This window comes from Phyllostomus discolor, chromosome 5, assembly GCF_004126475.2.
Source record: "Phyllostomus discolor isolate MPI-MPIP mPhyDis1 chromosome 5, mPhyDis1.pri.v3, whole genome shotgun sequence".
NCBI lineage: Eukaryota > Metazoa > Chordata > Mammalia > Chiroptera > Phyllostomidae > Phyllostomus > Phyllostomus discolor.
Window position 1 is genome coordinate 30,336,555 of NC_040907.2, and position 27,680 is coordinate 30,364,234.

The 27,680-nt window shown below is 45.2% G+C and overlaps 1 protein-coding gene across 2 annotated transcripts in view; it reads left to right on the forward strand.

Moving 5' to 3' along the window:
- The first annotated feature begins 15,221 nt into the window (after nucleotides 1-15,221).
- Nucleotides 15,222-27,680, forward strand: part of RNF220 (ring finger protein 220) — a 225,790-nt gene continuing 213,331 nt past the window's right edge. The window contains exon 1 of one of the 2 annotated variants that reach the window (XM_028511203.1): nucleotides 15,222-15,947. In XM_028511203.1, coding sequence (XP_028367004.1) covers nucleotides 15,323-15,947 — 625 coding nt within the window. In that variant the 5' untranslated portion in view covers nucleotides 15,222-15,322. The remainder of the gene's footprint in view (nucleotides 15,948-27,680) is intronic. The other variant, XM_028511204.2, reaches the window with a different exon arrangement.

The window sequence follows — 27,680 nt, forward strand, 5'->3', positions numbered from 1 at the left end:
TTACTTCTCTCTTGGGTGGCTTACAATGAAGCTCATTACTCCAGAAAACAGTGGGCACTGATTTTACAAGTTACAATGATTGATCTTGATAGTAATGGATAGTAATGGTTGCCATTATTTATACTAGTTATTATGTTTATGCTCTAGCTATGTTTTGCTTTTTTCGTACCTCCTCCCTTCCATCCCAGTAAAGCCTTGCTTTTTAAAAAAATATTTTATTGATTATGCTATTACAGTTGTCCCATTCCCCCCTTTTATTTTCCTCTGCCCTACACTCCCTCTCCTACCCACATTCCCCACCTTTAGTTCATGTCCATGGGTCATACATATAAGTTCTTTGGCTTCTCCATTTCCTATACTATTCTTAACCTCCCCCTGTCTATTTTTTACCTACTATTTATACTATTTATGCTACTTATTCTCTGTACCTTTTCCCTCTCTCTCCCCCTCCCACTCCCCTATTGATAACCCTCCATGTGATCTGCATTTCTGTGGTTCTGTTTCTGTTCTAATTATTTGCTTAGTTTGCTTTTATTTTTGTTTTAGGTGTGGTTGTTAATAATTGTGAGTTTGCTGTCATTTTATCATTCATATTTGTTATCTTGTTTTGCTTTTTAACTATGTTTCAGCTAACTTTTTGAGCAGGTTTCTTAATCTGAGTTGCAATTATTATATCTGTAAATTATGGATGAAAATGCCTAACAATCAGGATTTTTGTGAGAATTAAGTGACATCACTTATTTAAAAGTGGCTAGCTGTTTCATTTTATAGTTAGCTCCTCCTAAAATGTCATTCAGTTCAGTACATCCCTTAACTATTTACAACTTCAAATCATTCTAATTCTTTTCCGTGCTCTTGTCCTAAATGTTCTTGCCCTTAACTCACTCAACTTTTTCAAATTTTGTGGTCTTCTAGTAGGCCAGCCGCATAATTTATTGGGACTCTTTTTTGAGTGTGAGGGGACAGACACCATCAGTTATTATGCTACGACAACAGATATAAACTGGGGCTGTTCTAAGCAAATTAGAATGTAGCCTATCCATTAGCTCTCTCCTTACTATAGCAAACTACTTCCTACCTTGGGAATTACCTTCATGTTTCCCTTTCCAGAACTTCATAGCTTTATTGACCTTCTTACTCAGTATAAATTCTCCTCTCTATCACACCATTATCAATACCTATTTCTAAACCAGCTTTACCAGCCTCTCCATTTCTGTTAAAGGCTAGCTGATACTGTTATTTACTGAGTTAAAGGAACACCAGAGGAGAACCAGGTTTGGGAATTAAGTGATGAGTCCAGGTTTGGATATGCTGAAATGAGGTGCCAGTGAAATATTCAGGTGGGAAGCTTACGTAGGCAGTTGGATATGTGGGTCTGGAACTACAGATTTGAGAGTTTTAGGTGTATCAATGGTAATAAAGCCATGGGAGTGAATGCATTTACCGTAGGAAGAGATGTTTGCATTAGAACAGAACGTGAGACATACTTAGTGGTCACATAAAGGAAGAGCTGTCAAAGAAAGCCAAGGAGCAGGTAGGGAAGAAAGAATGAAATCAGAAACTTGAAAACATTTCAAAGAGGTAATGGTCAAGTAAAATGAGAAATAAAAAAATTGATGATCTTCCTGAGAGCAGTTTTTGAGGCCTGGCAGGCACAAAATCCAGATTGATGTGGTTGGTGAGGACGTGGAAGGCGGGAAGATAGAGGCAGAGAGTGTAGGCAACCCTTCCCACAAGTTTGGGCAGAAGCATGGAGAGAGTGAGAACTGGAGAAGGGTATGGAATACTAAGGAGGATTTTTTTTCCATTCTTTTTCTGCTCCTTTCTTCTTCCTTTCTTTCTTCTTCTTCTTTTTTAAATATTTATTTACTTACTTACTTACTTACTTATTTATTTATTTATTTATTTATTTATTTGTAATGAGAGCTACTTAAACGCTGGATAGAAAGGAACCATTAAAGGGAAAGAGGTTAGAAACAGGAAAGAGATGATCCTAGAGCAAAGGCTCCCCAGGAAGGCCAGAGCTCCACAGCCCAGGTGGAGGGTCTGTCCACAGCCTCCTCTTCCCTCTCCATGACAGGAGAGGACAAGGAAAGAAAGATACAGGTGCAAGTAGGAGGCGGAAAGTTAAAGGGATTTCCACTTGATGGTTTCTCATCTTTCAGAGATAGGTGTTCAATAAATATTTATTAAATCAATGAATGATTAAGGAACACAAATCTGAAATCTGCACAATTCCTTGCTTTCCTCCACAAACATTCTGTTGTCTAGAAAGCATGTGGACGATAGTGGAGGTGAGCAAAATTCAGAGTACTTTTAGGGAGAGTACCTTCAGAAGGAGTACTTTTTGGAAGGGCTGTTTCAAAATCAAACAATAAAGATTCTGCAAGTGGAAATTAGCAGGGAAAAATGATGCTGTATTGGACGGAGTGGAAGCAAAAGGGCTGGCTATCTGTTCTGTACATGTCTGTTTTGTTCTATACTTTTTGTAATTAAAAAAATTCTTTTTTAATTCCTACAAGTTTCAGGCCACAAACTCAGACTTTAAGAGGAGAGCATGGAACTCTCACCTGTTGAGCACTTATTTGCCAAGAACTGTGGTGAGTATCTTTCATTTAACCTTCATATCAACTTTATAGGTAGGTATAATTAACACTGTTTTCATTTTAAAGTTGTGGAAACTGAACTTCAGAGTATAAATGTGACAATGTCACTCAACCAGTGAGTGGTAGAAGCAGGATTCAAACCCAGATGTGTCTCCATTCATTCTTAACTGTGGTTCTATGTTTCCATCTCAAATTTAACATATTGCAAATACTCTTCATGGCGCAATCATGAGTAAATTGTACCCTGACATGCCATGGGCATTATTCTTATGATATGTTTCATTCTTAAATATTCAAGTCTTATCTCCTTCAATGCTCTATTTGAGTCCTACTTTCTCCCAAAACAGTTCTGGGTTCTTCAAACCCCAATCTCTCTGGCCTTTAAAATCCTACAACAGTTTGCCTGTGTTATTCATCTGATACATTTTATCTGCATTATAATTTAGTTGGATATTATTTATTTTTCTTTTGATTATGACTTAACACCACCACAAATCCACAAGCTTTGTAGAAGAAAGTGAATCTTATGTTTTTTAAAGCATCTTTTAACACTTCTTCCTAAAGTTTTGTCCATAGTATGCAGTGAATAAGTGTTTGTTGATAAATTACTGGGTTATTCTTATCATCCATATTGGTTGAATGTTTCTGAGAGCTGTCTGCAATTACAACAGGAAACAAAAGTTTCTTGTTGATGTAAATTTGAGAAATGGAGGCTTTATTATTCCTACTGCGGATTTCTTTTTTGATTATAAAACTGGGAATCTCAAAAAGACTACTGGTTTATATGTATGTGCAGGGGGATTTCTTTTGAAAGGGAGTGTAGAAAAAGCAGACTTTTTATTTTGTAAAGTTTTTTGAAGCATACAAGTTCTCATAAAAAAAGTCAAAAATGGTTGAACTTGAAGTTCCCCTCCTCCTTTCCCTTCCTTCAGAGACTTTTTCTAAATCTACTTCCCTTAAAATGACTTTTATTGATTTTCACTCAATGAGAGTTATTCTTCAGAATGAGGATGGAGGGGTCAGAGAGAGAAATTTACCCTGTGTTACCTGTGGAATAGGTGTATGTCTGTATCCAGTCTTGCTTTATTTGCTCTGTTTCCTGTATCCAGAAACCTGCACGCTGGGGATCATCAGGTCTTCTGTGTCTTGGTCGGAGCCTGAGTACAGTATACTAATAGATCAATTTATGTGTTCATTCATTCAGCAAACATTTATTGAGCAGGCATGTCCTAGGCATTGGAGATACTAAGATGAATAAGACGTAGTTGCTGCCCTCAGTGACCTCTGGATGTACATGAAGGCACCAGCTTGATGGGGGTTGGGGTCAGGGAAGGCTTCCTGAATGAGGTAACTGAATATCCTCCATTAAAAATAAAGAGATCAACTTTGTAAAATAAATAGAAACATCTAATCAAATTGGCCAATTAGAAAGATATTTATTAAGAAAAGACGATCTTTTACCAGTATGTCCTGTGTTTCTTTTATAATTTTTTCCCTAATTTCTTTATCTCCAGTCTTGTTCTGCTCCTGTATACATTCAAAATTGCCTCCAGAGTTATTTCTAAACCCTGATCTGATCATGTCATTCCTGTCTTAAGGATTTTTAATGGCTACTCATTCATTCATTCTACCTATCCATCAATTACCTACTGTGCTATTTTAGGCTAGTGGTAAGTGTTTGGAATGCAATGGTGAGCAAACAGTTCCCCACTTCAAGAAGCCTAGAATATAGCTTTACACAGTAGTGGTGTCATAGCCAAGGGGATTTATCCAAGGAGTGATTATTGCTTATTGAAAAAGAAAACAAAAAAGCCCAAAGTCTAGACCCAGACACAGACAAGTAAGCAGACTGTTTCAGGATAGTTTAATACTAGCTTTGACAGGTAAGCACACAATTCTGTGGGAGTATATACAGGACACCTTGTTGAATGTTGAATTTTTGGGCCATTCTTTACTCTGTATGACCTCTGCTCTTACATAAAGTAATAGCTCCTGTACTTCTCATTTTTAAGGAATTGTGTGTTACACAAAAGCGTATTTTTCAGACAACTGAAATTCACTTCCTAAAGTATCAGAATCTGTTTTTGGTGGGAATTTATTTTTCTAAGTGTTCACACACTTTCTTGCTCTCATAAGTAAAATATACTAAGGACAATGTGTTACTTGATGACATCCCTGAAAGCATCAGGATTTTGTCCCCACTGACGGAAGAAAGCTTTTTTTTTTTTTATCCTTACCTGAGGGCATGATTTCAGAGAGAGAGGAAGGGAGGGAGAGAGAGGAAGAGAGGGAAATAAACATCAATTTGCCCCTCTCCTGTGTGCCCTAAGTAGGGACCCAAACACATAACCAAGGCATGTGCCCTGACTAGGAATTGAACCAGCAACCTTTTGCTTTGTGGGGTAATGCTCAACCAACTGAGCCACACCAGTCAGGGCTGATTTTGACTTCTTGCACTCACTTCTTGTATTTTGGTTACCACTTCTTGCTGTCAGTATGTTTGCTCTAAAACACTGCCTTTTGCTCCATTTATATGCTTTTAAATGGATATTAAGAATACAAAGCTAATATATGTTCATTGAAACACAAACAGAAATGTTTGAAGTGAAAAATCAAAGTCATCCCTTTATTCCTGGTTCCCCACAATAGTACTCACCCACACCCACACTCTCACTCTCTAGGCATAACTATTGTTAGCAGTTTAATGTATATTCCTGTGTGTCATTTTCTGTCAATGCATGTGTGTATCCATGTATATACAAATATTATGCCATGTATGCTATTATATGACTTGCTTTTCTTCCCACAAGGCAATATACAATAGGTATCTCTGCATGTTAGCACATCCAAGTCTATCTCATTCTTTTTAATGGCTGCCCCCTTTTAATTTGACAATCTTAATCAGCTGTGAATGGGAAAGCCAAATAATCAGGCTTATTAGAATTGTACCTAAGAAAGAGTAAATCGGCTCTGAGTGAAGGCTTGAGGAATTCTCCTAGGAGTAAAATGTGTTAACTTTAGTTCATGGACCTTGTAATGTTTATTTTGGCTATTCTGGGACCCTTTTTGCTTATTTCCTGGTTCATTGTGTTTTGGATAGCTGAGGTTGCTGGACACATGACCTATGAATTAGTGAGGTATTACGTATTCAATTTTGCATTATATAATTTTGCTGTGGTTTTGTGGGGTTTTGCATTTAATTTTTCACTTAGAGTGTCTTCATAGACAGTAATTATGTTTTCTAATTCCTAAGTGCTTCATCATAGTGCAGACCATTGCATATGGTAGCAGTTTAAAATGTTTGGCTTGATGATTGACATAGGGCTTCTTATCTATATCATCCTGTAAGAATGTCCACTAGGTTTATGGGAACTCTGTAAGCTGATCTGAGGAAGCCTTTTACTACTAATGAACAATAAAGTACTGGCAGCATCTTGTCCCTATTTAGGATTTACATACGGTCTCCCCCTGCCTTCATCTGCCATAACAAGTGGCCAAATCCTGTTGATTCCACATTTTAGATCTCACTGTAATGTGTCCCCTCTTTTCCATTCCCACTGTCCCCCTACTTTGGACTAAGCTCTGCTATATCCCAACTGAGTTACCTGTAATAGACTTCTTAATTGCCCTCCTTGACACCTGTCCAACCTCTATCCTGCTCACCAAGTAACTAGTGCTCTTTTTAAAACAAAAATCCTACCATATCACACGCCTGAAAAACCCTCAAGTGATTTCTCATTATCTGTATCAGGGGTGTCCAAGCCTTTGGAGTCTCTGGGCCACACTGGAAGAAGAAGAGTTGTCCTAGGCCACACATTAAATACACAAACGCTAATGAAAACTGATGAGCATAAAAAAGGTCCATGCATAATTTTCGTGATATCCGCCACCACAGATAAGGGAAAAAGTCCTCACACAATAACCCTAATTATGCAGTGTCCCTTTTGATAATCTTTTAAAATCATCAGACAAGTCCCAAGTTTGTGATTACTAATATAGAAAATGTATATATCTAAGTAATAAAACTACATAGTGTTTTAAGTAAATTTACGATTTTGTGTTGGGCCACGTTCATAGCCACCCTGGGCCACGGGTTGGACACCCCTGCTTCTATAGGATAACGTCTGCTTCCCTTAGCTTAGCATACATAGTCTTTTGGGATTTGCCCCACTTCTCCTGTGTCTTGCTACTCAATGCCTCATACTTTAATTTCTAGGGAAATCAAATGGCTTATAGTTCCTTCAACACATTACACAGAGAATTCTCAATAAATGTTTGCTAGATGAATGGATGAAACACCTCATGTAGCTAGAGTGACCATTCGACTTTCTCTGCTCAGGATGTTCCCGGTTCACACCTGCCGTTCCAGGTAATCATGAACGATTCTCCTTTTCACTATCAAACTTGCCTCAGACCAATGAATTACGTGGCCATGCTAAATTATAGCAGTCATCAAATTGTTTCCTAACTCCAGTCTTTTTTACTAGATGGTGAACTCTTTGGGGGGCAGAAATTTTATTCATTTTCCTTTATATTCTCATTTATTTATTCAACCAAGATTGACACTGTCCGGTGTTGAGGTGCAATGTTGAATAAAGTAAATGTGGTCCTTGCCTTCATGAAGTTCACAATCCAGCAGGAAAGAATAACCTAGCAGGAAGAGTAGTGCCTCAAACAATTAATGCGACTGTACAAATGAGTGACTGAACAAGGATAAAGGCTTCGAAGTTCCAGAACAAACAACCGTAATCCCATGAATTACAGAGACAGGAATAGTCGTAAACAAAAAACTCTAGGTTGTTCAAATTAACCATTTACTTGATAACTAAACTTTTAAAATACAAACAATACACGTACACCTAAACATACGTGACAATTGGATGCTATCTAATGTAAAACATAAGGGAAAAGAACCATGAAATAGCAAGAATGAGACTTCGCGGGTTCTGTGTTTTTAGACAGACAATTTGTAATCCCATGTGGTTCTTTTCAGGGTGGGTCGTCAGTATATACTACTCCCGCCCTCTCATTTCTTTTCCAGATGAGAAATCTGTAGTTACAGAAACTGAGCCACAGAAGAAAGGAACGGTTTTTTAAACCAGGATTAGATTTTGGTTGGGCTTTGCTTTCAGAGCTAGGACTACCTGCTATTCTCAACTTTTTAACCATGTTCCCATAGGCAAATTACAAACCCTTTGAACCTCAGTCCCTCTTCTATGTATTAAATATTGATAATATTATCTCCAGAATTAATCTAACGATTAAATAAGATTATGTAAGGGCATTTAGTCCTGAAACCCAGCTCCTAGGAGGCACTTGGCATGTTAGTTCTCCGTCCATGTCCCTACTTATCTTCTGTATGTGGTGAATTAAATGATAATATAAAATGATTTGAAAAGGAAGAACTATAAATATAAACATCAATAAGATTTTTAATGCTCAAACCTGGGTGCTTACCTAGGCCCTCTCCAGCCCTTCTAAAAGTAATAGTGTTATTTGTATTTGTTTATTTTTTTATTATTATAGGCAAAGACTCAGAGAACCTTTCCAGGAGCCAATCAGTAGATAAGATTTTTTCTGAAAAAAGGCAGAGTTTATGAGGAAGCCAAGACTTGGGGGTTATTTACCTGCAGTGGGTGGCAGTCTACTCTTGGTCACTTTTGGGTCAAGAGAGCAAGAACACCAGACCATTACCTTAGGTCTATGGCGGTGGTGGTGAACACAAGCAAGGGCTCTCTTCAGTTTCCAGGGTCTCCCCGCTCCAAGACTTGGGAGCTCTCTGGGGAGGGCCAGCAGGTTTGTTCTCCAGCAGTGCCCCGGGTCTGGACTCCATTTCCCAGAGTCCCTTAGTGCCCTAATGTATTCAGTGCTCAGAGTGCCTGTATGTGTGTGAGTGTGAGAGAATGTGTGAGCGTGTGTGCGTGCGCCCGTTGAGTGTGTGTGTCTCCGAGTCCCTGGGAGAGTGGAGGCTCATTCACTGATTAGAGCCAGCGCTGAGAGGCAGCACTGCTCCTTCTCTCACACCAACCGAGTCTCTTAATCTGTACATGCAATCCCAGGCAGCTCGCGAACACAAACCCGGGGCCAGCCGCCCGCTGCTGCTGCTGCTGCCGCTGCCGCCGCCACCGCCGCTGCCTCCGCCGGCCCTGCGCACCCGGGACTTTTCATGCACCACACTCACCGCCTTCTTCCCTCCGTGTCCTGAAAAGTGCGACCCTTCTCCCAAGGAATTTCCACGGCAAGTACGGAGAACAGAAAGGGGTGTGGGTGTGTGTGCGCACAACGGAGGGGTGGGTGCGAGGGCCGCAGGACTGCTCAGGAACCTGGCTAACTTTCCGGGTCCGTTTCCTAGGGAATCGGGCGGCTCCCGCGACAGGGTCAGAGGCTGGGACCTGGACTGGCGCGTCTCAGATCTTCACCACCTAGCCTCCCGGCATCTGTGCCCTGCGCGCTCCGTGCGCTGCCTCACTCAAACTTTCCGTCTAGAGTTTTCCTTAATGTGTTTTATTTGGGGGGTGCGAGGGGGAGGGACCAGACGCGGGAATTGGACAAGTAGGGAGGGTGAGGGGACAGCGAGGGAAGGGAGCAGGACTCCTTTTCTCCGTCTCTTAATAAGACCCATCCCTACTTTGTTTGGGTCAGTCGGAAGAATGCCTTCTCCAGGGGCTAGCGGGTCTATCCCGCGTTGATTTCCGGCGGGGCCAGGACCCGGCGGTACTCAGTGGGGAGCCCGAGGCGGCGGGGTGGGATGGAGAAAGGGCGATCCGACTGAGAAAGGACCCCGGCCGCCCCCACACAACGCACTACCTGCCCGGCGGGGTACCCGAGGAAAGGCTGGGAGCCTTGGCCCCCCGGTGCTCGGCTTACTTTCCTGGCGGGGCGGGTGCGAAGGGCGTGGAGGGAGCAGGGTGGGATGGGGGAGCTGCTGCGGAATGCGAGGGGCAGGTGCTGGCACAGAAGGTGGACCCTTCTAATGCCGCCGGTGAACTCCCCGCTCCACTCGGCGGAACCGGCCCGGCCTGAGAGCAGCCCAGCCCGTGGAGGGGGGGGAGTCTCCTGGGATTTTCGGGGCTGGGACTCTTCTCTCCCGGCGGTTTTACGAAGCAGGGTGGGAGGACCACCATATATACAGCGGCATGTGCTCTTTTTGTAGTTTTATATTTATCTTAGATTTACCTGCCTTAAACTGAGTAACAATTTCTCTTTCTCCGACTTGAGAACAAAACTTTTCAGCGAACACGCCGGTCGCCGCGGTACTGTGGCCGTCCGCGCCGCGCTCGTCAGCCGAGCCGAGCGACCTTCTCCGCCGGGAGCCGGGCCCCGCCGCCGCGCTCCCAAGCCTCCGGCTAACCCCCTCCCCAGCCCCGGGCTTTTCAGAGCTCGGCCTGAGCGGTTCGCCTTTGTGCTTTGTAAAGGAAAGCTTTTTCTTCCAGGGCACACAAATTTGGGAGGAGAGCTTCCGTGTGGCCCCGGGGCGAGGCCGCCCACCGAGGCCAGGCCGGCCATCCGAGGGGATGCCCACTCCGGCCTCCGCTCGCAGAGCTCGAGGCCCGAGCGCACCCCGGCTGGCGAGGGCGCGCAGGAGTCCCGAAGGAGTGGGGGCTCGGGCTGCTGGGAGGCAGAGGAAGAGCTTTCGCTTCCCTCTAAGAACGCGGGGCTTTCTCGGACCCTGGCCGCGGCTCCAGTGGAACACCGGGTCCCGGGCCCCGAGCCGGACGCGCGTCGCACCCGGCGGAGGCTTGAGTTTCGGAGGGGGGGGGCCCCAGTGTGGGGCTTTGCCCTGCCTGGCCCGGACGGTCCGGAGTCTCTGGGCTCTGCCGCCTTCTTGCCCTGGTAGCCGCCGAGAGGGAGGACCCGGGCGCTCTCTGCCCACGATGCCCACCAGCCACGCCTCACCTCTCGCTTCGTTTCCGGACTCGGCTTAAGAGGAGTAAAGGGGAAAGAAGGGGAAATAAAGGGGGGGGGGGGGCGGGCAGTGAGGAAGCGTCGGGTTAGAATGGAGGGGACGGGACAGGCAGGGGTGTCCGGCTCCTCCTGTGCCTGTCTCGGGGGTCCTTTCTGAGAGTGGAAAATGGGCCGAGAGGAGGGGGAGGCAGAAAGAGCGTCGAGGAAAAGCTTGGCGGCCGCCTTCCGTTGCCATCTCTCCTCGCCCGCAGGAATCCTGCAAAAGTGGCGTTAGTTCGCTCGCTGCGCTCCGGGGCGAGGCAGGGGAAGGCCGAGGGCAGGGCGGCGCCGCGCCTCTAGTCACCGACGGGGCCGCGGCCGGGCACCGAGCGAAAGGGGACTCACACCTGTTTGGCGAGCGGCAGCCCCGCCGCCGCGGCTCCAGAAGCAGGGCCCTCCCTCCCGCACCCGGGATCGCGGTGCCGGAACCGGGACCGCCCGGCTACCCCGCGCCGGCCCGCTTTTGCAGGAGAACCGGAATTAGGAGCCCGTTGGCTGCCCGGCGAAGCTATGGCGCGCGGCGGCCGGACCCCGGTAGCCCGCGGGGCGGGGCTGTTCTGGGGCTCAAGGTGCTTGGACTTTGATCGAAGGCAGCTTCCTCCGAGCCCCTGCCCCGCGGGCCCCGTCCGACTGCGGACCAGGGCCCCTCGCGCGTGTCCGTTCTTCGCCGGCCGGCGCCCTCGTTCTCCATCCAAAGTTACAGATAGATTGTTTCGGGTGGAGGTCGTTGGGACCTAAAGTATTCTTTGTGCAAAGGCAACCGAGAGCTGGAAGGAGAGGCCAGGCCGAGGAGTGGCGGCCTCGGCTCTACGTTGTCCCGAAGTTGATGTAGGTTTCGTCTACACCTCTTCTTCCTCCGTTTTTCCTAAAAAGAGTTGCTTTTTCTCGGGTTAAGACTCTTACTGTTGAATCCTGCACCACTGGCTGAGCCGGCAGCCCCGCAGCCCCGCACTGTAGACAGGCCGGGCTCTCTCGGATTCGCACCCCTTAGCCAAGCCAGGCCTGGGTCGGGGTCCAAATCTGGGACCGACACCTGGCCGCGACTGATTCACAGGCGTTGGCCCCAGCCCCGAAACGGTGTTAGCCTCGTGCTTCCTGAGCTGTTGCATATGGTGGTAAAATTTGTGTTAGAGCCGTGTTTCCAGATACCCCCTGGGCATTTGGTGTGCGGGAATTCTCTTCTGGGGAAGAAGTCTGTGAACTTAAAAAACTGTTTTTCTTTCCTGAGTTCTTCACAACCCCCCACTACCCTGGCCCCATTTCCCATTGTTCTTTGCTTTTTAAGTTGCCTGTTAATTTTTTTAAAGTTTATTTATGCAAAGGAAAAAACATCATTTAATTTGTTCTATTATTTTCATTCCTGGCTTTTGGAAACAGTTCAGAGACCACAAAAATGTCACCTGTTGTAATAAGCAGAAGTGTTGTGTGTGCATTGTAATTGCCAGCAGAATCATAGTTTGGTGGGCGTTCGGAGCGCAGGCTCCGGAGAGAGGCTTTGCAGCTTTCTTTGTGGCAGTCATTTGCAAGTGGGTTTGGCTCCCAGCAGCCGCGGTGTGGCTTCCTTCTACACCCATCCCTGGCGCGGGTCAGGAAGCCCAGACCCTGGACAGGGATGGTCAGAAACTAAAGTAAAAAATTGCCCGCTCTCAGAGACTTCGTCTCCGGCTTTTGGTTTTTCTACGCGAAAGTGGCTAGTTTGCGCCGGAGAGCGGAGAGCCCTGCGCATCAGCCCAGACTCAGACGTTTACACGTTCCAAACACCAGCTTCTTCATTTCATTTGTCTTGCTTCTGGCATGTTTAACCACGCAATTCCTGATCTCACTAATTATTCAGTTAGTCGGCGTTTTGTAATCACTTTAAACCAGGGTCGAGGGTGCGATTTAACAAACAAACTCCCACACTTACAGACCCGAACCAAACCCACCATGTCAAGGATTTGAAATTTTTAAAGCTCAATATCTGTTGGTCCCTCCGTCCAACCTCACCGCCTGCCAGACAATTTATTTAGCTTCGTGGATTGATCCCTCCTCCTTGTTTAGTTAATTCAACAAAGACTTTTTGCAATCTGTTTGGAGTTTGTCTGATGCCGTGGAAAAGTAGCTGATGATTTATTTGGTTGCTTTTCGATTTCTGTCTTCAGCCCTTCTTTCTCCTCCTTTCAGCAGGGATGTCAGCTGTTATTACTTCCTATTGATCCCTTTGCAAAGTGAGAAGTGAACTAAAATTAATGTCAATTCCACTGCTCAGATCAATAGCTGGAGTTATTTTAATCTGGATTTGCACGAAGTGCTAAATTAAAAAAAATCAGCATAGAGGCAGAAAAGTAACAGTTACTTACTTTCCCTTTGCCCGGTTCTTTACAGTCACCCAAATGCTCCATCAAGCTGATTATCTTACAATCCATATTTTTTTAATTAAGAGGGTCAGTTAGTTTTCTTATTTTGGGTTCTGTGTTTAAACCCATGACATTTTGACATTGGGAGTGTATTAACTATAGATTTTCATAATGACTGTGGTCTGCTGAAGCCTCATCTATACAAGTTGTTAATGTGAGGAGGGCGTAAGAAAGAAAAAGGAAAAGAAAAAAGCACTCCCCCTCCCCCACAGAGGCCAACGCCCACACAGTAGAGTAAAAGGGATGTGGCCTGGAAAAATATTGTTGATTTATTTTCAGTATAATGAAGTTTCAAATGAATAACCAGGTTTGAGTGATTCACCGTGTTCTGGTGGAGTGTCCGGTGCTGTCACCAGATTACTAATTTATGAAACTCATTTAACATAATGAGGTGATCCAGGAAGTAAAAATAGACAGTGAATCCGAATCCTCTGGGTGATTGGTTATTTGGGGGGAGAAGCATTCCTCCCCTCAGCTCCAGTGTGTTATGTTTGCCCTTTTCTCCAGCCTGCCTCATATAATATTGCTTGTTGATGGACAAGTAGCTATTTCTGTTGTGAAGAGCTGGTCGGAACCCTTGGAACAGCCCTAGACCCACTTTCAGAGCATCCATGTTGTGTGACCATTCATCTGACTTGAAAACAGCCAAGAACAGGATTCCCAGACTTGCCAGGCTCACTGTCTGTCCTTGGCAGATCATTCCCTGCACTGCTATAACTTGACAGGAAAGTTATTTAAAATTTGGAAGAGAGAAAAATCCGTTAATGTGAGATACATAATCTGGTAATTTAGCAATGATGTCTATAAGGAAAGATGCCAAACGAGGAAGCAGTCTGATGGTGTGCACTCATCTTCCCAATTAATAACAGCCATTGACACGTCTACTACAGGATGGGAGAAGGAAATACTCTCTTTGCACTGCATTAAGCCAGGAGGATTCATCTACAGTTTAACTGAGGGTTTCTCTGTTGAGGGAAGACAAATATAGACACTCCATTATCTAGGTGGGGTTTTTTTAAAAGGGAGGGGGTAAATTTTACTTGAGACATGACTGTCCATTGAAAGGTTATAATTTACAGCAGATGGTGATTTTTGGTTATACTTCGAGTTTAAGTTTCTATTTAGTGTGTATATTTGAAGTTAATATGTCCTAGTATTCATCGTGTGTTATACGGACTTTTGATATATAGCCCTTCTCCCACTTCCCATTCAAAATAAATTTGAAACAGAATCAATGGCTGTGAAAATGTACAACCTAAATTTAAAAGAGAAATTGAAAGAAGTCTCCTCGAACTCCAATTTGTTCCAGGGGCCTTCATTGGGTATCAGCTCTGACTGGGCCAACAAGCAGAGCAAAATAAGTCAGAAATTTTGTTAACATTTTGCTCTAAATGTTAATGGCAAATTCAAGGCAGTTTACAAATCTACTTAAGAGTGAGTGCATTAGTAACTAGAATTACCGATCCATTCTTTGCTGCCCCTGAAAGACAGACGCTGTTAGAGAACATATGCCAAAGGCACCCATTACGTTTTTAAATATTTTCAGAGACACCAGGCATTTTATTGATGAAGATTTTGTTTCTTCTCAGAAGAGAGAAAGCCTGTGTGTTCAGACCGGGGTGTGCAGCACTTCTTGCTGAAAACAGTCCTAGATGATGCATGAAGATGTGTGTTTATGTATGTGCCAATGTGTGTGGTTTGTCCACATGCACAATTTGTACTGCCTAACATGTACAGATGTTCATGGTCTACATGTGCTTGCTTTAGGGATTTTTCAGTGTGAGGGCGTTGTTAAGGGAGAGGAATTGGAGACTCATACTACATAGGGGGTCGTAGAGGTAGATCCTGGTCTCTGTTTAAACATCAGGCCTGCCATGAGTGGTGTATGCAGGTGGGAGCCCTTTAAAATATAGACCCCACCTAATCTACTGAGTGACTTGGCCTTCCAAAGCTCATTTGCTCAGGGAATATTGTATGTGGAGGTTTTATGATTTTTTTTTCCTTTGCTGGGCTCAGGCGCATTTCACCCGGAACGTGTAGGGACCAAAGTCAGCTACGCGTACATCACAGTAAGTTGTCTATTGATTTTCCTGAATGAAAATGGTCTGATGCTGCTGCCCACTCTCTCCTAAAGCCTGTGGCGTCTCTTGCCCGAGCATCTGTAAGCCAGAAGGATGGTGTTTCAGTCACTTGGGGTTTCCCATTTTTTCCTCCCCCTAACCTCCACCCCCCCATTTTTTCTCTTTGCTGTTTCTTCAGGTCTTAGAAGGGGATGATGCCCCAGTAACATTCCCTGCCCTGATCCAAGGTGCCACTCAGCCTCCCTCCCGGGGAAGACTACTTCTTGTGTGACACGGGCCATAGAAAGAAACTCCAATGGACTTACACCGGGCAGCCTTCAAGATGGAGAACTCGTCCTACCTCCCCAACCCGCTGGCATCCCCAGCACTGATGGTTCTGGCGTCCACGGCTGAGGCCAGCCGTGATGCTTCCATCCCTTGTCAGCAGCCACGACCCTTCGGTGTACCTGTCTCAGTAGACAAGGACGTGCACATTCCATTCACCAACGGTTCCTACACCTTTGCCTCTATGTACCATCGGCAGGGTGGGGTGCCGGGCACTTTTGCCAATCGTGATTTTCCCCCTTCTTTACTACATCTCCACCCCCAGTTTGCTCCCCCAAATCTAGATTGCACTCCAATCAGCATGCTGAATCACAGTGGTGTGGGAGCTTTCCGTCCCTTTGCTTCCACTGAGGACAGGGAGAGTTATCAGTCAGCCTTTACACCAGCCAAGAGACTGAAGAACTGCCATGACACAGAGTCTCCCCACTTGCGCTTCTCAGATGCAGATGGCAAGGAATATGACTTTGGGACACAACTGCCATCTAGCTCCCCCGGTTCACTTAAGGTTGACGACACTGGGAAGAAGATTTTTGCTGTCTCTGGCCTCATTTCGGATCGAGAAGCCTCATCTAGCCCAGAGGATCGGAATGACAGATGTAAGTACTTCGGTGTGAGCCCTCCCGACCCCCAGTAAGCTCTGCCTTACGGTGGTGTTCAACAGGTTGGTGGTCTTCCTCCTGCTCCTAGTCATGGGAAGGGCCAGTTCCTTCCCGTGCCATGGTTTGGGAAGGTTAACATTTACTTGTCCCTGTCGATAAGCATTGAGTGTTCTGTAGGAAATGTTTATCTGAAGGTAGCCAGAGGCAAGTTGACCTCCACAATGCCTTTCTCTCCAGGGTGTGATTGGCTTATTCCCTGGGGACTCTAGAGTGAAGACCGGTGCCATATAGGTACTGGAGTGAATGTCATGTCATTGGAAATGTAGGTTCCTAGGGAATTTGGGGGGCCTGAACAAACTCATCCACCCCTCTTCTCTTTGCTATCCTCATTATGTTTCTCTGATCTCAGTATTGTATTTTAGCTTTTCCATTGTATCACATCCAGTAGACTCCGCGTGAATTTATTGTCACAACTCTCAGCCCTTGTCCACATCAGGCTATTTTTCAAAGCAGGACAAAGGTGTCGTCAATCACCATAAAGCATTTCAAACAGCTGTATTTTTCTTGCAATTGCAAAGCTAGAAAGCCGACTTCTCTTGGGATTTAACAGGTTTGCTGGATGCTTATCCTGGGGCTCACTTTTAGGACTAGACACGGTTGGCCTGTGTGACTGCTCCATATTTGATGTTCACAACTGTTATTAATTTCTGCTTATGGAACAGCTTTCTCGTGTTCTCCAAGTGCCTTGTTGGGCTCCTGCTACCCTCCCTAAACCTTGATTTGGAACTTGTAGACTAGGACTACTGAACCCTGCAATCTTCTCATCTAATGTAATGTAATCAGAAAATAATTGTGTTTTGAAGCTTTTGGGCTGTGGGTAGACAGAGCAGTTTTCTTCAAGCCTGGTGAAAATTTATGAACTCAGGGTGTTTTTCCACCCAACCCTTTGTTCTAAGATTTGCTTCATTTTTGTTTTCTTAAGAAAACTACATCTGAGGTTTGCTTTCCCCCTTCTCTATTTTTCTGTGCTCCTGTCCTCCCTATAACTACCAACATGAATAGCATTTTTTTCTCTTCCCTTTATGATGCCGAGGAGAGTAATAGAGACATTGCAGCCCTCTCCCCTGTCGGCACTGCTTCCTCAGGCTGTCTCCTTGAATTAGGCACTGTGTTAACTTTCCTGCGCTCAAAGGCATCTGCCTAAACCCAGCGTACCTTTTCAATAAAAGTCATCATAAAATCAACCTGCCTTGTAAATCCATCGCTCTTTGGTTTTGAAATATGTTGCAAGTGTGTCTTTTATGTCAGCGTCTGCAAGCCCGAGACCTCCCCACTTAAGGGAGAAGGCTTCTCTGTGACAGACAACTGCCCGAGTGCTCTCCCACTTTTGCTTCAGTTCCTCTTCCACCTTTTCCCTTCCTGTACGGCTGACGCGTGTGTTATGATCCCAGTGTTGGATATGCCTGCTGAACAGGGACTGGCTTTGCGTTGGCCTGTGTTATTTCAGCTAATTTGGTTTTCATTTGTCAGTATGCAAGTGATCAAGGCTAGCTGTAATCTGTCCTCTGGCTAAAATTGCTCTGGATTAGGGTGTGACACATTCTGCCCCTATTTCCTCCAAGAACACAAGTTGAAAATGAAATCCTCTCGAAACTAATATGCCACAAAGTAACATCCGCAGATAAAGATTCCTTTCTTTTCTCCTAACGGATCCAGCTTGTCTCCATTTTTCTATCTTTTTAGCCCAAACCTGTATCATGCCCCCAGAGCAGGAGGAAGCTTGTTAGTCAAGTCAGAACTCATAGATGTGGATATCCATTCCCCTCCGAGTGTCAAAGCCATAACTCTTCTGTTTGCCTGGTTTGCATTGTGTGGTGGTGCCATCCCCCATGGAGATGGATCCCTCACACAGGAATACGCCTGGGTGGAGAAAAATTAAATGAGTCTGTCTCCCAAAGTGAAATGGGATTCTGACCTTGAAATTAATGAGATTCTGATCAGAAGGGTGGGGAAACTTCTTTATTTCAGATTGTACTGTTACATAAATTGCAGCCCATTCCCCCTCTGTTTAAAATATTCTTCCTTTACATAGTAGTTTGTGTTCTCTTTTTTCTCTTACACAAATATTCAGCCTGTAGATGTGTGTGTGCATGTGGGATGTTTGTACACCCACACTATTATCTGGAATCCCATTTGGGACTAATCTTGAACAAAAAAAGGTACAAAGTGAAGAAGAGACTGTTGCCCGGTGATAACCCTGAAGCTGTGCTCTCTTCTCCTTTCTCTTTCTTGGGCAGTGTAGCAGCCGCTACAGGGTAGTACCGCATAGCATCTGTGCTTTTGATTTTGAGTGTTTGGAAGGCTGGAGAAACATCCTTCTGTCCAGAAGGGTTGAAGAGGCACTGTGACAAAGTCTGCGGCAGCTTTCTGGGCTCCTGTCATATGCCGATGTGTGTCAGAATATTTATGGTCTGTTTTATGTAAATACATATTTAAGGGCCGTTAGAAAGCCTGATTATTCCCACTAGATGCCTTTCAGGTCCTCCCTACAGAACCGTTTTGAAATAAGTAATGTTTCTCAGATAATCGAGTGACAGTATGTAGACTGCTTCCAAAGGGAGAGCTTGAGGGGCAGATGGGGCAGGGAGGAGGATGGGAAGGCTAGAAGAGAGAGGATAGAAAGTGTTCAAAAGAGCAAAGGAACAGGTTAAGTGTCTTTCACCCAGACTGCCAATATAGTATAATATAAACCATATATATTATAGGTTTTATTCTTAAAATTTAGAGTTAATTTCTGATATGGTTGACTCATTTTTCAGTTCCCTTCATATAAATACAATTTTTTCATAAAATTTAAAAAAAATGTTTTAATTAAATGCAGCAGTAAAACTCCTAAAGAAGCATTTAGCTCTAGGGTTTTTGTGTTTTTTTTTCAGGGGAGGGGGGAGAGAGGGAGGGTAATTGGCATGTGTGTGTCCCTTAAATGGAGTAGAAGTTTTCTGAGTTTTAGGTCAATGAAAACTCAGTTTTACAATGGAAACACTGACAGTTTTTACTGTTGCAGCCACCCCCTGCTCACACACTACATCCCTATGCAGATATGTTCATACGTGAGAGCATCTGAAAGAGGGGCCTGCAGACATGGTGTGATGCACATGTGTTCTTTCCTTCAGTCTGGGTGTTGATAGGCAGGATGTCTTTTGTTATTAAATATACGTTTTTGTAGAAAGAAATGTAGCTATTTGGGTAAAGTATTGTCTCTCCTAGTAGATGATTCCTGTTTGCTTGCCTGTTCATCTACCTGGCATCCCAGGTGATTCCTGAGGTAGGTGTTGGGCTCTTTGGGAAAAAGATGCCTTTGCTCCCCAGGACTGACTTGTTCACCCTGGAAAAAGGGAGCAGTATTTTGTGAGAAGCCGCTCATGGAGGATGCGTGATTCCCCAGGAGGGGACTGAGGTAACTCCTGTTTATTGTCACTCCCTGAACCAGTCTCCCAGGGCTCCTTGTCCAGGGAAATGATGTGAAAATTTATGGGCCAATTACAAATAGTCCACGTGTGTCTTACATATGAAGTGTCTACAGCTATGTTTCCCAGGGCTTTTAAAATAAACATTTCCTCATTAAGGAAACTTTCCAACAAAGGGAAGATAAGTATTGTCTGCTGCCTTGTGATACAATCTATACATTTACTACCCCCGTGGCACTCTGGCTCTCATCATCTGCATTTCCTCATTATTCTCTTGGGGCCACCCGTGTGCCTAGATGTCCGCCTGGGTGACACGGTCTTTGGCTAGCCTGCCAGTCTATCCACTCAGCCCAGATTGGAGTTGGCCGGTATGCATGCTTACTCGAGGGTTGAGAGGGACCAGAAATGCTCATGTGGAGTGATGACTGGCCCTGCCTTCTGGCTTACCTCAGGAATGGGCACTGGGCACTGACCATAAGTGGCCCTCCCCTCGGCCCTTCCCTGTGCTTGGGCAGATTCACAGGTAGGCAGGAAACTGGTAATTCACAGCAGCTCCAGGACGTCCTACTTGCATTCTCAGGTCCCAAAATCCCTGAGTAGAAAATGATATTTTCTCCTTTGAAATGTGTCATGTGTACTATTTAAGACCCTGTGTTCTAAGAATCAAATACAGTGGGTACATAGGCCCAGGTCAGCCCAGAATGAGGAGGGTCAGCTACATCATGGTGCCGTGGTTAGTGGGGGTGCTTCCCAAGGGCTCTGGGACTGTGGTGGGCAGGGACCCTAATCTAGGCTTTTAGGAGAATTGCTGTTGCTGGAAAGAATGTTTGGAACATTTCTCAGGTCACCAGGCTAAACTGGACTGTAGCTAAAGCAGATGACCACTGTGAAAGGGTCAGCAGACTGAGGAGGGTCAGATGGTTTTCTCTGTGCTGCCTGCCCAGAGTAGCCTGATTGCTGCTCAGCTGCACCCTGGGTTCTCCCCGAGTCCCTTTAAGAACTCCTGTGATGTGTTTGGTTGTTTCTGGTTGTTCACTCCCAACACAGTCATGGAGACTCCTTTTCATGCTGCTGGGTTTAATTGTCTTGTTGGGATAAAGAAATGTTTGCACAGCTAAAGTGGGGCCGGGCTGGACGGGAGCAGTCCCTGATGGCTGCAGAGCCAGCTGGCCTGGCTTGGCTCAGCGCGCTGCCCGCCCGCCCGGCGGCTGGGCTCGTTCCCGCTCCGGCTCTCGCTCTCTTCCCTGTCCTCTCTCCACGCTGCGCCGCTCTGGTCGGCGGCTGCCTCCTCGCACGGCCGGAATGCCTAATCACCATGGTGAGAAAACGGACACCACAGCCGTCCTCCCTCCTCGCCTTGCGCCCTCCCTCCCATCAATTGTCATGCAGAAGTGATCCGGGCTGCTGTTTCCTCACGGCCGCCAGCCTGCCCCTGGCCGCTCCCGGCAGAAGGGTGGCTGGTAATTGATCGTTTGGGGGAGGGGGGCGCGGAGAGGCTCGAGGCTGGGCAAGGGGAGGACGGACCACAGAGTGGGCCCGGTTGACTCGCTTGAAAAAGACCCCCCAGCCTCCGTCACCGAGATGGCTTTCAAGTGGTTCCACAAACGTTGGTGACTTCGCTGTCGCACCACCGGACTTGGAGGCTGCGGGACAACTCCCCGCGCTGCCCCAGGCCGGCCCAGCGCCGCCACCTGCGGTCAGGACCCGAGGGCAGGCCTCGTCCCCAACCCGCGCCCCGCCCCGCCCTCCACGTTCCTCGCCCGAGTCGCACTCCTAACCGAGCCCTAGTTGGGTTTCCTGGACGTCGCCTGAGCCGCAGAGACAGTGTGGGGCCAGGATGAGGGCGATCCGGAAGGGGGCTCACCCCTGCGGACGTCGGGGTGACGCGGGACCCGGCGGGAGGTGCAGGTGGGCGGGTGGCGGAGTGGGGGGTCTAGGGGGACACGCGCGGGGTGGGGGCGAGGCTGCAGTGGGGAGGGCCCAGGGCGCGCGGCGGAGGGAGGATGGACGTGTCCTCGCGCATCTGGAGCAGGCTGTTCCCTCGGCACTCAAGGACTTGGAGGTTTCTCATGTAGATTCGAAATGCTCTCCCCATCCTGCAGTCCTTGTCTGTAAAACGTTCCAGGGAACGTTTCTCAAGTCCATGGCTTCGGGAACCGGGAGGATGGCTGGCATTCGGGCGAGGCGAGTCGCGGTAGCCTCTGACCGGCTGAGGCTCGCTGCCAGCACAGCGGGGCTGGTTCAAGTCTGGGCAATTTCTGGAACTCTTCCCACGGGAAGTTTTCCGGGGCTGTCTTCCGGTCAGTGGCCCCAGGTTGATTATTTGGTGGCCCTTTTTTGTTTGAAAACAAAAAACACACACATTGTATCCCAATAACAAATGTTGCTTACCCTCCCCACCCCTTTTCCTCATTAGGCAAAGGAAACTGAAAAATAGAATTATGTTTTTATATTGCTTTTTCTTATTTTTAACCCTTATTAATTATACCCACCTGGTTAATGAATATTAGCACTGGTTAATGAATATTAGCATTGAAATGTATTCTTTGTAAATACTCAGGATCTGGAGTGACAGACATTACATTTAATAGTTATATTTTTATACTGTTTTTTCATATTTTTATGTTTTAGCTGTTATTAGCCACATTTGTCTGGTGGGTAAATACCGGAGCACAGGTTGTAATGTACTCTTTATAAATATGTGGGATTTAGAGTGATGATGCTTTTTTTGTAAAATCCACATGATTTTAACACCAAAATGACAATTTTTGGATTTGAATATACTCTTCCAACGGTTTAATAGCATTTTCAGTGCTGTTTTACCCTCTTAAAAAGAGATGAACTATAGACTTAAGGATAACTTATTGCTATATATTAGCTAAAATGCACTAAAATTTTTTAAAAATACCATTTAAGTTGTGACATTTGTGGTTAAGCAGTGTGTTTTTATCCTTTGTAACATCAAAGGGTGGGAATTTGTAAATGTCTCTATCTTTGGAGCAAGGAGGAGAATTTTTCTGCAAAAGAACTTTCACCTACTTTCTCTCTTAGGCCTTTTCCAGGAAGAGATCCTGAATTGGAACCTATGGGGCTAGGCCTGGCAAAGTGATAGGCTGTGGTATGAATCAGTAAACCTGGTAGATGCTAAGTAAACAGGAATAATTTATTCCCTTCCAGCCTTATTCAATAGATCAGACTTTTCTATCACATTTTAGTTTTAGTGTTAAAATTTTTTTTTTGCATTTGTGACAGTCGCATCAAAGGTTTCAGTAAGTGTTAGCTGAGTATTGAATAAATTGATGGTGATGATTATAATCTATTTTTTACTTTAAGTTTTTATCAATTTGCCACTCTTCAGCATTGTACTGGATAACCTCTCTGAGACTGCTATCCCGAAGGCATAGATGTTCATGGAAAGGAAGAATTTATTTATGCCTTGAGGTTTGATAATGACGAAGGGAGGTGGGGAGTGTTTCAACACTTAAGTGAAATCACTTTTCTCAAATATAGACTTACTTTGTTGCTTATTTTGGGTACTGAAAAATCACAACTTAAAAAATAATCTAAAACTTGCTTTCCCCCCCAACTCTCTAGAAACCTAAGAATGGAGTCTGTTCCCCTCCCCAACGTTTCCCATAGCATTATATCCCCTATCCTGGAGTCCACTAATGCAGATCTGCTTCTGGTGTGTATTTTAGGGAAAAAAGCTCCTGCCTACATCCTGGTTGAAGCTGAAACAGACAAGTGATGTGGGGGCTTTGTAGACACACATAACCATCTGGCAATTCAGACATTTGACCGTCCATTTTCTCTGTAGAATGTTTTCTGATCGAAGATGACCTAGAGGAAATAAAAGTTATGTTTTGGGGGGAAGACATGGTGCTCATCCAGCACATTCTGTTTAGCAGACACAAGCTTTAGGAAAGTCGAGCTGTGTGTGTGAAGAAGGCACCTTTTGGTACAGTCTCATGAGAAATCAAGCTCAGTAAGCCTGAGTGTGACTCACCAGACAAGGGTTGTCTTTTTCCACTGAAATTCATTTGCAGGCTGAGACTTATGGCTTTGCATCCATCTTAGAGCAGCAGACAGTCAGAAAGATGTAGGGAGGGGGAAAGGGCCAGCCCTAGAGAGACCTTTGCTTGATCTTCAGGTATATGATTCTCATTTAGGTGCCAACTAATCCTATATTGCTCTCATTTGACCTTGCTTTTTGGGGGTTTGATTCAAACCAAGTAAGAGTGGTCTAGCATAATAAATACAGACTAAATGCTGTATTTATCCCTTGGAGCTACAACTTGAATATGTTTCAGATCAAAGGCAGGGAGGCAATATAATGTAGTAGTTATGAGCTCCGCCTCTGGATTAAAAAATCTGACCCTTTAGCTTATTTGCTCTGTGACCCTGGGTAAATTACTTAACCCTTCTGGGCCTCAGTATTCTCACCTGTAAAGTGGGAATTATATGACCTTAAAGGATTGTTGTGAAGGACTGAATGAGATTAAATGCACAGATAATGGTTAGAACAGTTCCTCACACATGCAAATACATAATGACTTATTATTTCGTGGACAATCTGGTGGTATAATCTTCATTGTTAGAAGCACTGATATAGCCCCCGAGACAGGGTCATTAACAACTAGCATGTACGTAGGATCCTTTCACACACTCATGCCTTATGGCAAAGAGGGAGAGAGAAAAGCTCCGAGCCTTTTTCTGTGATAACCAGCTGCTTTACCTCCCTTCATTATTATCCATCCGCCAGGGTTAGCCCTGGTGTCCCTCTGACCTATTTTCTTCTCTTTATTTAGAAGCAAGGTAGTATTAGAGTTAAAGAAACCGAATCTCTGAGTCAGGAAGGGGCTTGACTAAGGTTAGATATCTAGGCAGTGGATCAGGTTAGAAAATCTGAATCTTATCGTATTTTTTTATTCTGGAATTTTGTATTACAGATACTGTTGGAGTAAATGGGCCATTAGAATTCGTGTGTAATAGAGATTTGGGCTATACATAATCAGATTTGCTATAATGGTATTTGAGTACTATTAGAATTCAAAGTCCCAGAGTTTCAAGTATGTCCTTAGATTTTAAGTTATACAGGCACTCTTACCCTCTTGCCTATGTGAGAAAAATCTGTGAACCTTCCCCCATCTGTGCGTGTCACAGTCCCACAGCATGATGGATTGTCTCTGCTTGGGGGAGGCTTAGGACGGGGCTTGAAGGGGCCTTGTAGGTCAGGAGAGAAATACGGCAGCAGGACTGAGCTGGGGGGTGCTGCTGAGGAGGGATTAGCAGGGGAAGGGGAGGGTTGGGCGGAGATGGGCCTCTTCCATAGTGTCTGTGTGCATTCTCTTAGGAGTAAAAAAGGGCTGTCCATTACCCTGAGTGCACAAATAAACTCAGTGTTTTTCTCTTTGTAGAAAGAAAGCCCCATGGGGCTTGGGAATACTAGAGAATGACTCTGCATGTCAGTGGAAGAGGTGGGAAGTAGAATGGGAGTGGGAAAGACTGACCCTCTGCTTGAGGACCTTGGATTTGCGCCTGTTATTTAAATATAGTAATTCACATTTGAAAAGTCTTCTGTTCACATATGTGTGTAGCAGAAATAGCCATTGGAGGCAAGTTGCCCAATACCTCAATCCATATCAGTCCTTTCATGACTTCATTTAAGAGAAGGGCTTCCGTCCACTGTTGGGGACAAAGTGTCTCTAGGTTGTAGAGCACCCACTTTTTCTTTCTCCCTATCCCCAGTCTTTGCCACCTACAGACACAAAGGTGTATGGGAGGTAGGAAGGGAAATGCTGTGTTGATTTTTAGTTTTTAAAGAAGAGGGGCGAGTCTGGGATTTAGGCCCAAATGTGTAAGTTACAGTTATGAAGGGATTCTAGGAAAAGAAAACGTTGGGTCTGAGACAGAGATAGGTAAGGGGCAGCACATGCTAGGGTAAGTAATCAGCAGGACTGCAGTTAGGGCCTAGGCTTCAGCTTCCTTCCTGAGCAGTAAAATAAAAAAAAAAATCCTTAGAACAACAAAAGTCTGGACGCATGGGCTTCCTTCCTGACAGGCCAACCTGGTGGGGCTTCATTCAGACTGAGCAGCAGTCAAGGCTGATTTACGGGTAAGAGATCCCAGACAGATGGGTGGGCTTAACCCTTTCCTAACCACAGAGATGTCTCACCGCAAATGCTGCCCTCTTCTTCCAACCTCCCGTCATGGTACAGGTAGCCCTTTATTGTCCTTGTTCTTTATTGAGAGAGAGTACCTGCTGCTGAAAGACCTAACATCCTCTTCATGAAAAAGCTTGGCCTGTGAGAAGTTGAGTGACTTGGAGGAGGTCTTAGCATCAAGTCTGTGACAGAGCTGGCATTGTGGCTTATGGCTGGTATAACTCTCAGGCTCCTGGTGACATTATATTGATTTCAGAGTGTTGTGTCCATCTTTGCTCACAGGAAGTGCTTCCTGGAGTCCACATTGGGGTGATCCTGTGAGCCTCAGTTCTGCCTCCATACAGTAGTGGTACTGCAGAAGGAATAGTGCTGCTTCATCTTAGGTGTTTATTGGTGGCAATGTGGATAAAACTGTGGCAGAGTATGTGAGGCATGAATAAGTTTCCAAACTGGTAGACAGTATGATGCACTCACTAATACATTTGACCATTTATCCAGTTTTACTGAATACCTGCATCTTTCTAGGTATCATGCTATGTTCTGGGGATATGATGATAGGCAAGACAGATTATAGTCCCCTGCCTTACTGTAGTTTCATATTTAGTAAGCAACTGCAGGGTATTGTGAAAAGTACTATCATAGGGGAAGAATAATAATACCATGAGATTAAAAGTAGGAGCACCTAATCGTGGCTAAAAGTCAGGGATAGCTTTCTGGCTCCTTGAAGCAAGCGACTTTTAAGCTGATATCTGAAATAAGAAGGAGTTTCTTATCCATAGGGGCTAGATGTGGCCGTTTGCTTTTCTGGACAAAGTATGGCACCCGAGAGTGGAAGAAAGAACTGCAGAGCTTCCAAGGATTTCTCACGATAAAGTAAGAATAGAATTTTTTCTCTTCCAGGACCTGAGGCCTGACCTCAGATCTCTGTAGTACTGCATCCCATAGCCAGGCATTCTTGAGAATGCCCATTTGATACTTATATGTTTATGAGACTCAACATCATCTAGGGCCTTGCTTTCAAAGTAACTTTCTAAAGATCAGTCACCATGAAATATTTTCTGGCAACATAGTACATTTTATGCACATCCAGAACCATGCTTGATATGAAGTGGACAACAGGAAATGTTTGCTGAAGTGAAGGGAGGCCATTACCCTGTGGCTGTCTAGTGAGATAGATCAAGAGCCCTGGTCTCTTCACTGAAGTTCTCGCTCAGCTCTATACTTTGCCCTGCGCAGAGACCTGATAGCTTTCAGGACCTAGAGTCCTCCCTGAGCCATTAAACTAAGCCACATAGCACCCGGTATTCTTGGCAGGATTTCTTGGCAGAGTTTCCAATGGGAGGTGCGTTGCTCAGGCTTGACTTTCATGAGGGAGGGTAGGTGTGTGGTGCCAAGACTATTGAAGAAGGGAAAAAAGAGAAGGAAACTGTTGCTCCAGCCTGGCACATGGAGGCATACTAAAAACAGTTCCTTCCAGCCAGTGCCTCTGTGCTCTGCCATTCCTCTTGTGGTTTTCCTTCCCCTGGCCTCTTTATCGTCATCATCTCTCTGCATCCACAGCATTTCCTGAGCTCCTGTGTGTGGAGCACTGTGCTCAGTGCTGTTGCAGGGGCATCAAAGAAGTGGGAGACAAAACTTCCTCTTCTTGAGGGCCTTGTGGTTAAGGTGAGTAGTTGGTATATATATATGAAAAAGAAACAATAATACAAAAACAAACAAAAAAACAACAGAAAATAAGGACTCTGGGGTTTCTCTGGGAGAAGGAATAATCCCCCAAGGCTGGAGTTCTTAAAATGTAATCTAAGGACCAGCTGCTTCTGGGTCATTTGTAGTACTGGTGGAGGAGGGTCGGGTGGAGAATGCTCTTAATATTGCAGATTCCCAGGGCCCACCTCAGACCTCCTAATCAGAATCACAGGGACTATGGCCTGGAAATTTGTAGGTTTAGGAAGCAGGTGATTCTTATGCTCCTTACAGTTTATGAATCATTCATCTTGGGTGAGAGTCTCGGAAGCAATCTTTCTCAGAGGAGTATGACCTTGGAGGAAGGGGAGTTAGGACTAGGTGAGTAGAGAGGAAAAGTCTGGGATTGCACCGAG